At 53.8% G+C, this 16,513-nt stretch overlaps 2 protein-coding genes across 2 annotated transcripts in view; both read right to left on the bottom strand.

Annotated features, from left to right (window-relative positions):
• LOC132249835 (uncharacterized) overlaps positions 1 to 8,053 on the bottom strand; it is a 25,406-nt gene extending 17,353 nt beyond the window's left edge. Inside the window, exon 1 of the mRNA XM_059725484.1 lies at positions 7,651 to 8,053. Coding sequence (XP_059581467.1) covers positions 7,651 to 8,053 — 403 coding nt within the window. The remainder of the gene's footprint in view (positions 1 to 7,650) is intronic.
• Positions 3,333 to 16,513, bottom strand: LOC102571665 (zinc finger protein 883). The gene is made up of 7 exons (XM_019479168.2): positions 16,484 to 16,513; positions 15,245 to 15,291; positions 14,777 to 14,949; positions 14,153 to 14,279; positions 12,572 to 12,685; positions 10,876 to 11,060; positions 3,333 to 10,400 (listed from the first exon to the last, which is right to left on the bottom strand). The coding sequence occupies exons 3-7, from the start codon at positions 14,843 to 14,845 to the stop codon at positions 9,108 to 9,110; spliced, it is 1,788 nt and encodes a 595-aa protein (XP_019334713.1). The 5' UTR covers positions 14,846 to 14,949; positions 15,245 to 15,291; positions 16,484 to 16,513; the 3' UTR covers positions 3,333 to 9,107.

The following is a 16,513-nucleotide window of genomic DNA, read 5'->3' as shown; positions in this document are numbered from 1 at the left end:
ATCTGAAACCCCAGCTGGGGGTGGAGGATGTTTGCCAGAAGCAGGGCCACATATGGTTCTTGAACAGGGGTGGGCAATTATTTTCGGCGGAGGACCAGTTTTGGTAAGCTGTCAAGGGCCATGAGTAGCCCCACCCCTTGACAGGTGCCCCGCCCCAGTCACCATCTTGTGACTGGAAGTCCTGCCCCCTAACCCCTGACCTTTGCCACCAGAAGTCCCTCCCCTTGCCCCTGGAAGTCCTCCTTTCAGGAAAGGGTTTTGCCATCTAAGAACCAGAAAAATAGCAAATTATATTCTAAAAAGTGAACATCTAAAACATTCATCAGTTTGATTTAAAAAATATATATTTTTCATAGATTTCATAGACATTAGGGCTGGAAGGGACCTCAAGAGATCATTGAGTCCAGCCCCTGCCCCAAGGGCAGGCAGTCACCTAGGGTCAAAGGATCTCAGCAAGATAAGCATCCAAACGCTTTTTAAAAGGAGTCCAGAGTAAATGCATGCACCACCTCTGGAAGGAGTCTATTCCAGGCCTTGGGGGCTCAGACAGTAGAGAAATTTGTCCTTATGTCCAGCCTAAAACGGTCTTGGAGCCCAGTTTGTGACCATCGGACCTTGTAATCCCTTGAGGTGCTCTGGTGAACAGGTGTTCCCCCAGATCCTGATGCACACCCCTGATGTATTTATAAGCTGCCACCAGATCGCCCCTGAGCCTATGCTTTTCCAGGCTGAAGAGTCCCATGGCTCTCAGCCTGTCTTTATAAGGCCTATTCCCTTGTCCTCTGATCGTGTGTGGCTCTCCTCTGGACTCTCAAACTTCTCCACATCCTTCTTGAATTGTGGAGCCCAGAATTGGATGCAGTACTCCAGCTGTGGCCTCACCAAGGCTGAGTACAGTGAGAGGATGACATCCTGAGATTTTCTTGAGAAGCATCTATGGATGCAAGCCAGAGTTTGGTTTGGTTTACCAGCTGTGACATCACATTGGTGACTCATGTTCATCTTGTGGTCACTCATGACTCCCAAGTCTCTTTCAGCCATGGTGCCAGCCAGCATAGCATTGCCAAGCCTATAGGCACGCTGTGGGGTTTTTTCCCCCTCCAAGGTGGAGTACCATACATTTGTTGGTATTGAATGTCACCAGGTTTGTATCTGCCCACTTTTTGAGCCTATCCAAGTCAGCCTGGATCACCAGCCTATCCTCAGGTGTGGATGCTCTACCCCAAAGTTTGTTGTCAACAGCAAACTTGGCCAGTCCACTTCTGACACCAGCATCCACATCATTGATAAAGACTTTGAAGAGAACAGGTCCAAGGACGGAGCCTTGGGGGACACCACTGGTCACGGAGTGCCATGATGATTCACTTCTGTCAACCACCACTCTTTGAATCTGGCCTCAGAGCCAGTTCCCCAGCCATCTGTCCCAGGGGTACAAGCATGGGGGAGCAAGGAACCTCGCTCATGGGGGAACCCAGGACAGGGGGAACCCAACCCCAAAGGAAAAGCCCCAGAAAAGAGAAATACCCGTTTTAGGACGCCGAGGGCCAGAAGGACCACACTGAGAGGTAACACCCACGCACTTCATTAGCTGCACTTATCTGCAGCTGGAGCTGGCACGGGTGGCCGATGTCAGAGAGAGACACCACCCGGTGCAAATAAAAGCCAGCTGCAAGAACGAGTGAGCGGGGACGCAGGGAGCAGAGGAGGCTTCCCCTCTACGTGGCACTGGTCAGGCCACAGCTGGAGCACTGTGTCCAATTCTGGGCACTGCAATTCAAGAGGGACGTGGACAAACTTGAGAGGGTCCAGAGGAGGGCCACTCATATGGTTAGAGGCCTTCAGGGAAGGCCCTATGAGGAAAGGCTGAGGGACCTGGACCTTTTCAGCTTCCACAAGAAAAGCCTAAGGGGGATTCTTCTGGCAGTATACAAATTCATGGGTGGGAGGGGCAGCAGGGAATAGGAGATGCTCTGTTTACCAGTGCATCCCTTGGAATAACCAGAAACAACAGCCACAAGTTGATAGAGTAGATTTAGGTTGGACATCAAAAAGAACTTCTTCATAGTAAGGGTTGCCAGAATCTGGAACGGGCTTCCAAGGGAGTGGTGCTCTCCCCTAGCTTGGGGGTCTTTGAGACTGGACAAGGGCCTGGCTGGGTTCACATGACCCCAGCACTTCTTCCTGCTATAGGCAGAGGGGGTCAGACATGATGATCCATTGAGGTCCCTTCTGACCCTAGCATCTATGAATCTCTGTAGGAGCTTTAGTGCTGTGTTCATTTACCTGCCCATTGCAGAGAACATGCCTCCCCCCTGATAATAACTCCTCTACATTGTCACACTGCTTATACCTGTTAGATACACAGCTGCACACTGCCACAGCCCATACTAGCTAGAGGTCCCCTGTCCCCCCTCCCCTGTCCTCTGGAGCAGCGCACACTGCAGTCACTACAGCATGTGCCCACCTCTGTCCTGGGCTCAAGATATGTCCAGCCCATGCCTAGCCCTATGGTTGGAAAACTCCTCTCCAGACTGGCAGACTCACATCCCTTCTCACCCAGCACAAGGGGAGCATGGGCCCTGCAAGAGCTGGAGGATGACCCTGACTTTTCACATGTCTCTACTACCTGGTTCTCTATTACCGCCTCCCTCCTCACCTTGCAGCCTCATCCAACAGTGCTGGGCACGTCGAGCCTCCTCAGTTGAGCTGCCAAGTAGGGCAGGACTCAAGGGGAGGGGCAGGCCCACTCCATTGCCCCACTGGACTCAGCCCTGCTACTGTCAGCTCTCACATGGGTCCTGTGCAGCAGCAGAGATTCTGCTAAGCCATGAACACTGCATGTCCCCAGAGGCTGCGGTGGGGCACGGCAAGCTCCCGCTGGTGGCAGCAGCACTGTCAGCAGCGGGAGTGTGGCAGCAGGGACTGGTGAGCTCCCGCAGGCAGCTGCAGCACTGTGGCTGGCAGAGGGCAGAGCAGGGGGTGGAGACCGCCTACCAGCAGTCAGTGACCACCCACAGATGCCACCAGCAGTGGTGGCCAGTGGCGACTGGGGACTGCCCACAGATGTCACTGGCAGTGACGGCGCGGGGGAGTGGCGAGCGGCGACTGCCCGCAGATGCCTCTAGCAGTGTTGGTGGTGTCTGTTTGCAGGGGATGCACTGCCGAGCTCAGAGGGTGCACATGTACCTGCGTGCACCCCCTACGCATCGCCAGTGTGCTAAGCCGTGGTTAGCAGAACTGATAGAAGGAGCGCCCCCATCCCCCACAGCCCAGAAAAGGGCTGATACCCAGTTGGAATCCAGAAAGGGGGGCTTGAAAAGGAAAAAATAAAATTGAATTGCAAAAAAGTTTTAATATTGCGCATATACAGGACTAGCAAAGTTATCAATTAAGAACAAACTATTTATCATATCTGTGGTATCAATGTCTTTAAAGACTTCTGCAACAAAAAAATCATTATCTCTGGTGAAGGGGAGGCCTGATACTAAAAGTTTGCCCAGGGCTGCCAGGAGTCTAGGTATAGCACTGGCTCCAGTACTGCTGTGAGTAGCCATTTTGGGGGCAGGGGCTAATACTCCCTTCCTTAACTACTGATGCTGATCAGCTATGGCACTCGCTCAGGTGGTGGCTGTGACTTTTCTCCTGGGGGGCGAGTACTGTATTGCAGCAGACTCTCTTAAGCTGCAGCACCTCCCCTAATTTGGTTTCTGAGAAGCACTAGGTATACACCGTGGGTGTGGATAAATTTCTCAGCAACTCTGAGCAACTCCTTGGCATCTGCACTCTGTTGTACTAAAGGTGGACTGGAGGCTGCCCTCCACCTTGCTCACGCTCTCAGGAGACTGGCCCCTCCCCTGTTCTTGTAATGCTGCTGCATCCACTCCCAGAGCCCTCAAAAACCACTGCCCACTCCCAGCCCAAGAGATCCCAGTGCTGCCAAGAGCTGATAACTGGGCCAGTGCTTACAGAACAGAGACCCCCTCAGATAGAAGCCAAGCACCCTACAGATAAAATCAGGGACTGAGGCCACAACTTTTCAGAGCTGAACAAGTAAGCAAAAACACAGGCCTCTACCTGGTGAGCTGAAGAGGCAACTCCGGCTAGGTGCTGAGGCGGATGCAGATCTCCTGTGTGCTGGTACCCACTGCACACATTCCCTGCCAGGGTCCCATGTCTCTTTGAACTAAACGGTGACAGACAGGCCTGGTCTCCTTGAACCACGGCTAATCTTCCTGAGCACTGTAGCGCACAGACCTCCAACCCTCACTGAGCCACTACTGTAGGCAGTGCGCACTACTGCACCCTCACTCGGCAGGAAATGGCCCCACAGCTGGGAGCACAGCCCCCGCAAAACCACTCACTCTCAGTAGCAGCAGCAGTGAGAAGATGGGGAAAAGGCTGTGAATACCAGGCACTTCTCCATGCTCCAGAACCAAAACCCCATCCCAAATGACCTCTTTGGTCTCCCTGTGTCACCCCTCCCTGCTCTCAGCAGCTGAACTGACTGTGCCCCTTGGCCTCACCTCACTCCACCAGCTGACTGACACCACAACACATCACAAATGGACCAACCAGCACACAAACCAAGAAAGAGGCTGTAAGCCCCCAGAAGCCAATCAGTATGGGGGGGGGGCTTGTTGCAGGCTAGGAGGGATACCAGCCAATCAGAACATGGATTGAGAGAGAGCAGGAGACAGAGACAGGGCCATTTCAGCCTATCACTGTTTGGCCCAAAGAGTCGATCATGGCACAAGCGTGAAAGTTGCTCCTTGCATGTGGCAAGGCTCTCAGTGAACAGACCTCAGCTCTGTTAATTCAGATTTAGTGAGACTCTGAAGAACATTAAATATTTCCCATGCCTCGAAAGCAATCTCTCACAGAAGGCTGATATCAACAAAGAAATCCAACATCACCTCAAATCATAGAAATGAAGGACTGGAAGAAACCTCAAAAGATCATCCATGACTACTCCAGTAAGCCAAGAGGGCTTCTCAGCCCCTTTACCACCTTTCCTGGATTCAGGAACAGACCTTTTCTGAGCTCTGAGGATCATTCCTTTGAGGAACAACCGCCCTTCCTGTACTCCCTTCCTCTCCGGTCCCTCTTCCCATAGGGTCTCTCCCACTATTTTCCTAAGCTCACTGAAGACAGCCTTCCTGAAGTCAAGCCCCTCGCCCTACTGGCTGGCTTCCCTGCCCTATGATGGATAGTGAATTCTGTCATCTCATGATCACTCTCTCCCAGATTACCCTCAATCCTCAGATCTGTCACCAGGTCATCTCCTTTGGCTAGACTCAAATCTAACAAAGCCGTCCCCCTGGTTGGCCCATTCACCTTCCGTACTAAAGTTCTTCCCTGCAGGTCAAAAACCTATGTGACCGGTCAGATCTGGCTGAGCACTCCTCTCAGCAGATGTCAGGAAAACTCAGGTCACCCATGCTAACTATGTCCCTTGAATGTCCAGCCTTCATCAGTTCTCTGGACGTTCCAGATCCAGGTCCTCTTCCCCATGTGGCAGTCTGTATCAGATGCCTACCATCAAGTTCCCTTCTCCTCATCCCCCACCCCCATATCTTGACCCACAGGTTCTTGAGTTGCCCTTCTCTCAAGCCAATTTGGGTCTCCAAGGAGGCATACCACTCCTTTACATAGAGAGAGCTACATCTCCTCCCTTCTTCTCTACCTGATCCCTTCTGTGTAGCTGGTAGCCCTCTATGGATACAGCCCAGTCATGGATGGCATCGCACCAGGTCTACATTATTCTGATGAGATCATATTCAAGAAGTCGTTGGACTATGAAGGTCCCTTTCCAGCCCCATTTCTCGAAGATTTCCCACCTACCTGCAATCTTCCCCCTTCCCCATTCCCAGGCACATAACTGCCTGGCTGCATCTGAGGTGACTTGGACTTAGGGAAGTTTGGGCGATGTTGCTCCAATGTACATATGCATGTCTCCCTTGGATGCAGTTAGCAAATGAGACATTAATCTTCCCTGTCATCTACAAAGGGAATCCCAGGGCAGCAATGTGGCTGGGGTGGGATACCAGCCCCATAAGTCAGAGCTCTCCTGTGGACCTGTGCTTGCTCTGGATTGTGGCCCTGGCTGCTTTGCAGTCACTGAGTAGCAGATGCACTTCTCATGCACCCTTTTCTGGCTCAGCTCAGCCTGGCCAGAATCAACCCTGTACTGGCTCCTCTGCTCCCTTTGGGCGATGGTCTCTGGGAGTCACAGGAGCCCCCTGCTGTCATGCATGCAAGCCTTGCCCATGAGCTGCAGCTCCTCTTCTGATCCCTGCCAGCCTCCCCTCCGCCAGGACTTTGCTTTGACCATGGAGCAAAGGGAGGTGGGGAGTGGCTGGGCCATGCAGGGGGTGCCCAGCTTTTGGTCCCAGTTCCTGGCTCACTCCTCCCTCCCTGGGGTGAAGCACCCAGTAGGAATGGGGTTACACTCCACAGCTGGGACCACCACAGAGGGATCTGCTGCAGGGCCAGGAACTCCCTGCTGTCTGCAATGTGGCACCCTCTAGTGACCCCATCCCCACACTTCCTGCCACCTCTGCTGTGTTAGGGATAAGCACAGCCCCAACATGACCACCCAACCTGTCTGTGTGTCCCAGGGTGCAATGTCAGCTCAGTACTTCAACTACAAGGCTGTCCCCTTCCCCGCCACGGACGTCTCCCCCAAGACAATCAGCTATGCAGAGAATTGGTTCAAGGTCCTGGACGATGATGTCTTCAATGCCATGTCCCCCAAATCAGGTAGGGGATGAAAGCCCAGATATCTGGGTTCCAGCCCAGCACAAATAGGGGAGGGGCAGCTAGTGGGTTAGAGCAAGGAAGATGCTGTGGGATGAGATTAGGGCCCTGCACATTTGGAACAGTACTGCTTCATACTCCCCTCCCCCCCAAGCACTCATTGGATGCTGGAGAGATCATGAGCCTGATCTGCTGTGACAGGGATCCCAGCTGAGTGTGCAGCATAGTGAACTGGGAGCAGGGCCACTGGATCAACATCAGCTAGGGTCAGAAAGTTGTCCTGAAGTACCCACTGGCCCATCTGTTGATCTCCCACCTGCCCATCCAGCCCTTCCCCAGGTCCTTCTAGGCCTCACAGGCCAAGGTGAGGGTGGGAATAGGGTAAAGACCCTACTGGAGCAGCAAGTTCAGGCTTGGCCCTGCCAGGCCCTGTGTCACCTACTCCCTTCCGTAGACTGAAGCTCTGTCTCCAGCCATCTGGGTCCTTGCCTCCACTGCCCTTGCTGGGCATCTTCCACAGCCTGTCCCCTTGCTATTGGGTCAGAACCTGCATCATCTGTATCTAGACGGCCATTTGCATTCATAGACCCAGAGAACATGATGGCTGGAAGGGACCTTAGGAGGTCACATCTAGTCCAGCTCCCTGCTTAAACCAGGACCAGCCCCAATTTCATCATTCCAGCCAAGGCTTTGTCAAGGTGGAACTTAAAAAAGCTTCCAAGAAAAGACAATCTACCACCTCTCTCAGTAGCCTGTTCCTGTGCTTTACTACCCTCCTTGCACCCAGACAGGGCCTTTGGATGGGTCGGCAGCACCCTGGCTACCTGTCTGTGGGGGTTGCCTGGCGAGGGCTCTGGGGCCCGGGGGTGGTGGACAAAGCAGAAGTCTCCTCACCTGTCCCATGTGTGCCCAGCTTGAGACCCTGGAGAGGCAAGTTAGGGAACTCCAGGCAGAGGTTATCAGGCTGCAGGGGATCAGGGCGGTTGAGGAAGAGATTGACGGGTACTTCCACTCTGCAGGACCGCACATGTAGTGGGATGGCATCATCCGAGGGACCTGATGCAGAAAGATGAAAGACAGTCACCTCCAGAACTAGATGGCACACTGCTGAAGCGACTCCCCCTGTGCAGCTGGGGAACAGGGATGAGGCCCCGGCATCACCGGGAGAGAGTGCAGCAATGGAGGCCATGTCCACAGTTACCACCAGACAGGCTGAGGAACAACCGGGCAGCCAGAGGAGACGACGCTGGGTCATCGTGATGGGTGACTCTCTCCCGAGAGGAACTGAGGGAGCCATCTGCCACCCGGATCCCACAGTACGGGAGGTATGCTGCTGGCCCGGAACTCGGATTCAGGATGTCACAGCGAGGCTTCCAGACCTAATCAGGCCCACCGACTACTATCCTGTGGTCCTCATCCATGTGGGAACAAATGATGGGGCCCAGAATAGTCTGGGTTGGGTCATGATTGACTACATGGCTCTGGGAGCCAGGCTTAGAGGTTGGGGGCACAAGTTGTCTTCTAATCTCTCCTCTCGGTCAGCGGTTGTGGCCAGCACCTCAGCAACTGCAATGGTGAGGTCAACTCACAGCTTCGTAGTTGGTGCCACCATGTGAGGTTTAGCTTCCTAGACCATGATCTGTACTTCCAGGATAGGGTCTTGCTGGGATGCGATAGTCTACATCTCTCTCCAAAAGCTAAGAGTCTGTTTTCTTACAGGTTGGCAAATCTCCTACAGAGCTTTAAACTAGTTTCATTGGGGGACGGGGATGTCTAAGACAGGGAATACCTCCCCAGCAATAAGCGTCCTCCTTCCTGCAATTCAAGAGTCTCACATACTGGTACTCTGGGACCAGGACAGAGGACAAAGCTGGGAGTCTGCCAAAGACAGTCCCTGGGTGTCATTTAGAGTTAGTTGCATAAGGGAGAGCACCCTATTGTGAAGGCACTTCTCCCCCTGGGAGCACTGCCTGCTTTTAGAGAATATGGGGATGGCACAGCTCCAGGGCTGATTTAAAGACCACCTTCTCACAAGTTCCTTGAGCATCTGGGCTGGCCTCTGCATGAGACATTTCCTTTTAACCCCTCCCCCTCATCAAACCTTGGAGGCCAGCCTCTGTGCTCTTTGGGTTTTACAGGGCCCTAGAAGGGATGAACAATGGGTAAACCCTTGCTGCAGTCCACCAGCATGAGGTTCCTTGCCTGGATGAAGACACTGGTGGGCGCTGAGCAGACAGACACCCCAAAACCATTCCAGCATTGCTGGAAGAGTTACGGATGCTCCCAGTTATGCATGCACTGGTGCTGGGCCAGTTTGGAGTGAGGGAAGCACTTCCCAACACTCTGAGCAACTAAAATGTTTTTTTCTCTGTGTGGATGAGCTGGTGCCGGGCCAGGTGGAAGGATCGGATGAAACTCTTCCCACACTGTGAGCAATGATATGGCTTCTCCCCTGTGTGGATACGTTGATGCTGAGCAAGGTGGAAGGAGTGAGCAAAGCTCTTCCCACACTCTGGGCACTGATGTGGCTTCTCTTCTGTATGGCTGAGCTGATGCTGGACAAGGTGGGAAGATCGGGTAAAGCTCTTCCCACACTCCGAGCACTGATGTGGTTTCTCCCCTGTGTGGATACGCTGGTGCCGGGCCAGGTCTGAGGATAGGGTGAAGCTCTTCCCACATTCTGAGCACTGATGCGGCTTCTCTCCTGTGTGCATGAGCTGGTGCCGGATCAGGTGAGAGGAGCAGGTGTAGCTCTTCCCACACTCTGAACACTGATGTGGCTTCTCCTTTGTGTGGATATGCTGATGCTGAGCCAGGCTGGAGGAACGAGTGAAGCTCTTCCCACACTCCAAGCACTGATATGGCTTCTCCCCTGTGTGGATAAGGTGGTGCTGAGCCAGGCTGGAGGAGCGAGCAAAGCTCTTGCCACACTCCAAGCACTGATGTGGCTTCTCTCCTGTGTGGATACGCTGATGCTCAGCCAGGCTGAAGGAGTGAGTGAAGCTCTTCCCACACTCTGGGCACTGATGTGGCTTCTCTTCTGTGTGGATGAGCTGGTGCTGGACAAGGTGGGAGGATCGGGTGAAGCTCTTCCCACACACTGAGCACTGATGTGGTTTCTCCCCAGTGTGGATACGCTGGTGCCGAGCCAGGTCTGAGGATAAGGTGAAGCTCTTCCCACACTCTGGGCACTGATGTGGCTTCTCTCCTGTGTGGATGAGTTGGTGCCGGACCAGATGCGAGGAGCAGGTGTAGCTCTTCCCACACTCTGAACACTGATGTGGCTTCTCTGCTGTGTGGATGAGCCAGTGTCTTCTCAGGTTTCTGGAATGGTTGAAGGTCTTCCCACACTCCGAGCACTGATGTGGCTTCTCCCCTGTGTGGATACGTTGGTGTTGAGCCAGGCTGGAGGAGCGAGTGAAGCTCTTCCTGCACTCTGAGCACTTATGTGGCTTCTCCCTTGTGTGCATGCACCAGTGCCTGGCCAGATTGGAGGGCTGCCTGAAGCTCTTTTCACACTTAGTGCCATGGTGTGGCTGCTCCCCGCTGTGTACACACTGGTGCTGGGACAGGTCTTGCCAGCAGATGTTCTTCCTGCATGCAGCGCAGCAGTGTGTCTTCCTTCCCAGGTGGACGTGCCGGTGCTGAGACAGGGAGAAAAAATGGGTGAAGGCCTTACCACGTATTACAATGGTAGACATTTCCCCACCCCTGTAGGTGCTTGTCCAGGCCTCAAGGGCACATAAAGTTCTCCCCTATTTGGTGAAACAGTGGGGGAGTTCTTCAGAATGGATTTGGCGATAAGCAACCAGGGTCGAGAGGCAGGTGAAGCTCTTCCCACACTTGATGCATACATCACGTATGCCCTATCTTGTGAAGAGCCAGGAAGGAAGGGCAGTTAAAGGTTTTCCAGACCTTGGAGCAGGGCTGGGTTCTGCTCCTGTGCTTGGCAATGAGCTCCTGCTTCCCTCCGACACCCTCCTCACTGCTTTGGCTTGGATGCAGTGCTTAGTTCCAATGGGTCTTTAGGTCTCTCATCTACACATATTCTTCCCTGCACCCAGGGCTGTTTCTGGGTTCTGCCCCTTCTCCACACTCGCACCTAACTGGAGATAGTACCTGGTTCACTGCTACACTCTTCATCTGCTTTTGGGGTCTCCCCTGACATTTGGGCCATTGCTCCTTCTCAGGTCTCAAGGAGTCCATCTCACCGACACTACCCAGGGAAGTCCATGGTGGCTCCAGGTTTGCAGACCCTTCCAGAGAAGTCTCCTGCTCAGCTCCGTTCAGGAGCCAGGCACCTCCTACACAGGGAGGAAAAACTCCAGATTAGTCCCTGCTCGGCTGGCAAGGGGCAGACTGGTATTCCTTCTGCTGGAATGGGCCTGAGCAGGCCTGGACCTTGGTCCTTGTGTTCCCTCAAGCAATCGAGGTCTTCTTTCCAAAACCCAAAATGCTGGGGACGAGGGAAAGGCAGGTCCCTTGTGTTGAGCTAATGTTCCCTACTCAAGTGAGTTCAGAGTCAGACTCTCAAGGTTTCTGCCCCAGCTGTCAGCCCCATCACCTTGGGCCCTGCTGAGACACGTACATGTGGGAAGACATGCACCGATAAAGATGTTTTGTGCTGATACCAATAGCTGATTATTAACAAACCATATTGGCTGATACCAATCCAACTGCCAACATGCAGCCTGGCAGCTTTGAAAGCCGCATCCAGCTGGTAAGTCTGCCAGGGGGATGGGGCAGTCGGCGTGGCAGATCAAAGCCCCCATGGTGAAGGAGGGAGTGGGGTTGGGGCTGGGGAGACACTGCCCAGCTCAGGTAGAGTGGAACGGGGTGCAGGACAGAACGTGGCTCATCCCAGGGGAACGGCTGCTGAGGCTGTGCACATCCCGGGGGAGGCGTGGGGGGCATGTGTCCCCTGGACCTGTGTGTAGGGCGAGGGCTGTGGCTTTCTTCTGAAAGGAGCAGAGCTGTGCATCCTGTCTGCTTCCAAGTCACGGTCTGGTACAGGGAATGAGCCCACGGAGCTTTCTTCTGCTGACCAGTCCCAGCTGGCCTGTATGTCACAGGGGTCTGAACTAGGCTTAAAGCCTTGGCATGACCTTGAACCTGAACTGTGTGCTGAGTCTTTGGCTTTGTGACACTTAGGGCCCTAGGTGTAAGACATGGGGCTTTTGCTTCCTCTCACAACATGAAAGCTTCTGAATCCCACCCATGCCATGGAGCCATTTAATGCACCCTGAGACCATGATGAAACACTTCCTGGGTTCCAGGTCAACCTGACCGGGAAAAGCCAAGGAGAGCCCCAGCTTTTCTCCTGTCCAACAGAAATGGTTAAACAGAGCTTCGGTATCATCAGAGCTAATGGTTAAACAGAGCTTCGGTATTCATCTTGATTTCCATGGGGGACTACAAATCCTATTGAGTGCTGGGAGAGGTTGTTAGACAGGTATGGCTACCTTGGGCTGGGGAATAAACTCTTATATTAATGAGTGAAGATGGAAATTTAAGATCATGGCATCCCAGGGAATCCAGATCTGGGCTGAACAATCAAGATGGCAAACTTGATTGTCCCCGAACAGCTGTAATTAGGGGGAGAAGAAAGGAAAAGTTGCTTGTTTCCATATCGTTGGATTTCAGAGAGAGGGAATAACACCTGCCCGGACACATTACAGTATAATGTACTGTATTTCAGGTCAGCACCCTGCAATGGCAGCACAGGGCATGTCAGCAGTTTCCAGGTTGCCCTGGCACTCTGGGCAAGGAGCATTTCTGAGGGGGGAGTTGGGTGGAGAGGACAGCCACAACTCACCTGGCAGCAGGTCCTCTGACCTTGAGATTTCCCCATCATCCTCATCACAGACCCAGAGCTCCACTTGTCCTTGCTGGACGCAGCAGATTAAGTCAGGTGTGGGACCTTGATATCCTGTTTGGATACAGGAAGGGTACAGAAAGGGTACCAAACTGACAATCACCAAGGAAAGGCGAGGATAGGCATGGAGATACAGTGATCCATGATGTACAAGGGAGCAGACATAAAGCTTTTACTGTTTTCGAGGTAACAAAATGAAGAAACATTGGACACATTTACAAATGGATAATATTTATCTCATTAGTGGCACTCCAGTTAAAAGAATGGAAATGAGCTTATTCTCAGTGAAGGTTTAAAGTGAGGACCCGTGGCAATGAAAAGCATCTGTGACAGGTGGCTGACAATGAAATTTTTCTGGGAGAGAGGATAAATCAGCATTACCAGGGCACAGGACAAAATGATTTTACAACAACTGTAGTTACAACTGAATCTAGCATCCCGCCCAATGGGATGAACATCCCAGGAATGGAGATAGGTCCACAGGTTGGCAAATACTGACAGGTCTAAAACCAAGGTTCGTGGAGTCATGGAAATGACAAAAAGAAGGCAAAAAAACCCCACACACTTCATAGCATATGAAAGCCTATAATGTATAAATGGTTTGTGTGGTAATCTTCTGGGGGAAGCAGAGGGGAAAGAGCATCAGAAAAGCAAACTAACCTAGTAAAAGGTAAGTACCTCAACCCTGTGCACAAGAAAGAACAAGGCCCTATATTAGAGATCCTCTGGAAAGAAAAATGGTTTTCACTAGGCTTTGCACCTAGCCCACTTCTTCTTATCACGGTGATGGGTGTCTGATCTGCAGAGAGCTTTAAGGAGAACAAAATTTTGGAGAATGGCAGAGCGACCTTGAGAGCACAGGTCTTAATGTAAATACAGAAAAGCCACAGTCTCTGGTCTATAGAGGTGAAGATGTTAGGTAGGAACGTGGACGGAAGCTTCCAGTGACCCTTTGGTAGAAGTACCTGGGGTCCATCGTGTACATCTGTCACTAGAGGAAGAGCTGAGGAAATGCATCATCCACGTCTTGTAGCAGCTGAGGCTAAGAAGACTTCCATTAACTTGTGTTAGGTCATAACGAAAGGAGGAGAAAAAGCATTTAGATAGCACTGAACTGAGTACGCTAGGACTGTTACATGTGTTTGGACAGGACGCACTAGTGAAGGGGAAAATTAGAAATATTCCCCAAGAGCTGTTAGTTAATTTATGCACAATGAATTGAAGATAATATGAACGTGCTGAGAAGGCAAAAAGAGATCATGTTGTCAAAGAAACTGCTGCAAATGGAAGCACCAGCAGCTACAATAATGGGGAAAACACAAGTGAAGGTGGCTGAATCAAATGAAGGAGGATCTATCAATATGATATGAGAGAGGTCTGATCATGGACAGACCATTGGGGAGGAAGCAGATTTAAACCATCAGCCAAAGGTGCATGAGGATGAGACTGCTGAAAAAACAGGAAGACACTAAATTTCACAGTTCACACAGGTCCAGGTAGAAGCAAGAACCAGAGCTTTACCCAGGGAAACAAGGGCTTGGAAATTCCTCAGCATCTGGTCCTGGTAAAGCACCTTGTCTTCATCTTTCAGCAGCTCCCACTCCTTCCGCGTGAAATACACAGCCACGTCCTCAAACACCTCTCGGAGCTGCAGTCACAAGCATTGCACCATCAGTGTCTCCTGTTCCAGCTGCCTCCAGCCCCCGCAGCCCTATCTGGAATCATTCTGTATTGCAACTAATTGCAGGCTTCCTTATAACAGGTAAGGGTGCAATATTCCCCAATCTTCAGCTAACATGATGTAGATGCAGCTGTGGATATAGGAGTTCATGTGTCAACTTTAACCCAGCTCATCATGTTGTATTTGCTCAGTCCTTTGAGACAGCCTTGGTATCACTTTCAGGGGCAGGGAGCCCCAGCTCCATGCACTCTGACAAGGCCTGCCTGTGCTAGCACCCCTGTCTATCTGCACTTAGGAGGGAGCTCCTGCTAACACCAACTTGGTGTGTTTACAGCCTCCATCACCACAGGCTTGATGCTCTTTGGGCCTCTCTGCACCCCAAATTCTTCACACCACCCTTGGCTCCTCCTGGGCTCTGCCCCAGCCGTACTCCCACAGCCAAACGGACCTATTGCCCTGCTTACCTCCAAGCTCTCCCCCTGCTTTGGAGGTTTGCTCTGCTGCCTCTGCATTTGGCCTGGCTCCGGTGTCATGGAGCTCCTCTCCTCCAGTCTTCCTGGGGAAGTCCTCTGCAGCTGCAGGTTAACAGGCCCCTCCTCAGGAGGCTGCTGCTGAGCTCTGCTCAGGGTCCCAGCACCTGTGGGGTGGGGAAGAGGATGCACAGGTTAGCTCTGGTGCTGCTGGTATGGGGAAACCCCTGCTAGTCTCCTGTACTGGCCTGGGACTGAGGCAGCCAGAGGCTTCAGTGTGTGGAAGAGCGGGGAGGCAGAAGAATCAAAGTCCCACAGGTCTGGCTAACAGACCTCCACATGTACGAAGCTGGAGATGAGCCCCAATAACTCTATCCCAGTGCAGGGTGCCTATTACAGCACCATGACAGAGCCTGCAGGAACATCACTCGCCCGGAAAGCTCATGGGACGCTCTCACTCACCCGCACTTGCACACGGCGCCTGCCCAGAGCATCCAGTCTGCGGGCCCCTGCGGGAAAGGAGGCAGCACAGACATCACCACGATGGGAGACTCAGGACTGTGCCCCTGCCCCAGCCCCAAGGTCTGCCCAGCCCTGACACCCCAAATGTGCCCACGCAGAGCAGCCTCGGGTTTGTTCTTGCTTCCCCTCCTGCCCCACACAGGCTGCAGGGACTAAGCTGGCTCCAGAAACCCCCAACCACAGGTCCACTTCCCCACAGCATCCACAGGGGACACAGATCACCCCCTCACCCCCCACTGCCCTCCCCCAGCCCCACAGACCCCCACAGTACCTGGCACATGGTCCTGAGCCCCCCGGCCCCCACCCACATCCCAGTGCCATTGACCTGGGCAACATCTCCAGCATCTCCCAACAGCCCCAGAGACTGGTGGAGCCTCCTGCCCTGCATCTCCTCATTCCTCACCTCTGGCCCCAGCCCCCTCCCCCAGTACCCCTTGCTCCCGACCTGCAGCCCCTGCTGTCCCCAGCAGCACTGCCAATGCCCCTCACTCCTGATCCACAACCCCAGCCTCCAGTGCTCCCCACACCCCACCTGTAGCCCCAGCTTCCCCCAGTGCCCTCCACTCTCAACATACAGCCCCCCTCCAAGCAGCCCTGCCACTGCCCCTCGCTCCACACCTGCCAATGCCCCTCACGCCACACCTGCAGCCTACTGCCCCCAGCCCTGCCACTGCCCCCCACTCCCAATCCACGACCCCAGCCCCCAGCGCTCCCCACACCTGACCCACAGCCCCAGCCTCCCCAGTGCCCTCCACTCTCAACCCACAGCCCCCCTCCGTCCCCAGCAGCCCTGCCAGTGCCGCTCACTCCCAACCTGCAGCCCCCTACTCCCAGCCCTGCCAATGCCCCTCACTCCAGACCTGCACCCCAGCCCCCCCAGTGTCCCCCACACCTGACCTGCAGCCCCAGCCCCCCCCCTTTTAACCCACAGCCCTCTCCCCACCGGCAGCCCTGCTGGTGACCCTCATTCCTGACTTGCAGCCCCTGCCCCCCCCCCCCAGTGCCCCCCACTCCCGACCAGCAGCCCCTGCCCCTCAGCCCCCCCCGACCCACAGCCCTTGCCCCCCCCCAGTGCCCCCCACTGCCGACCCGCAGCCCCTCACCCCGGTGCCAGACCCGACCTGGCTCCCTCCCCTCCCCTCCCCACGCCGCGAGGACTGCTGGGAGCTGAACACAAACCGCTCAGTCCTGCTGCCGCGACCCCACCCA

Source organism: Alligator mississippiensis, chromosome 4 (genome assembly GCF_030867095.1).
Source record: "Alligator mississippiensis isolate rAllMis1 chromosome 4, rAllMis1, whole genome shotgun sequence".
Lineage (NCBI taxonomy): Eukaryota > Metazoa > Chordata > Crocodylia > Alligatoridae > Alligator > Alligator mississippiensis.
This window is presented reverse-complemented; position numbering and strand designations above follow the sequence as displayed.

Excerpts from the sequence above, each read along its gene's own strand:
- LOC102571665 (XM_019479168.2), bottom strand. The coding sequence starts at position 14,845 with ATGACACCGGAGCCAGGCCAAATGCAGAGGCAGCAGAGCAAACCTCCA. Across the intron at positions 14,280-14,776 it reads AGCAGGGGGAGAGCTTGGAG|CTCCGAGAGGTGTTTGAGGA; the intron begins GTAAGCAGGGCA and ends TTGTGACTGCAG. Across the intron at positions 11,061-12,571 it reads GTCAGAGGACCTGCTGCCAG|GAGGTGCCTGGCTCCTGAAC; the intron begins GTGAGTTGTGGC and ends CTCCCTGTGTAG.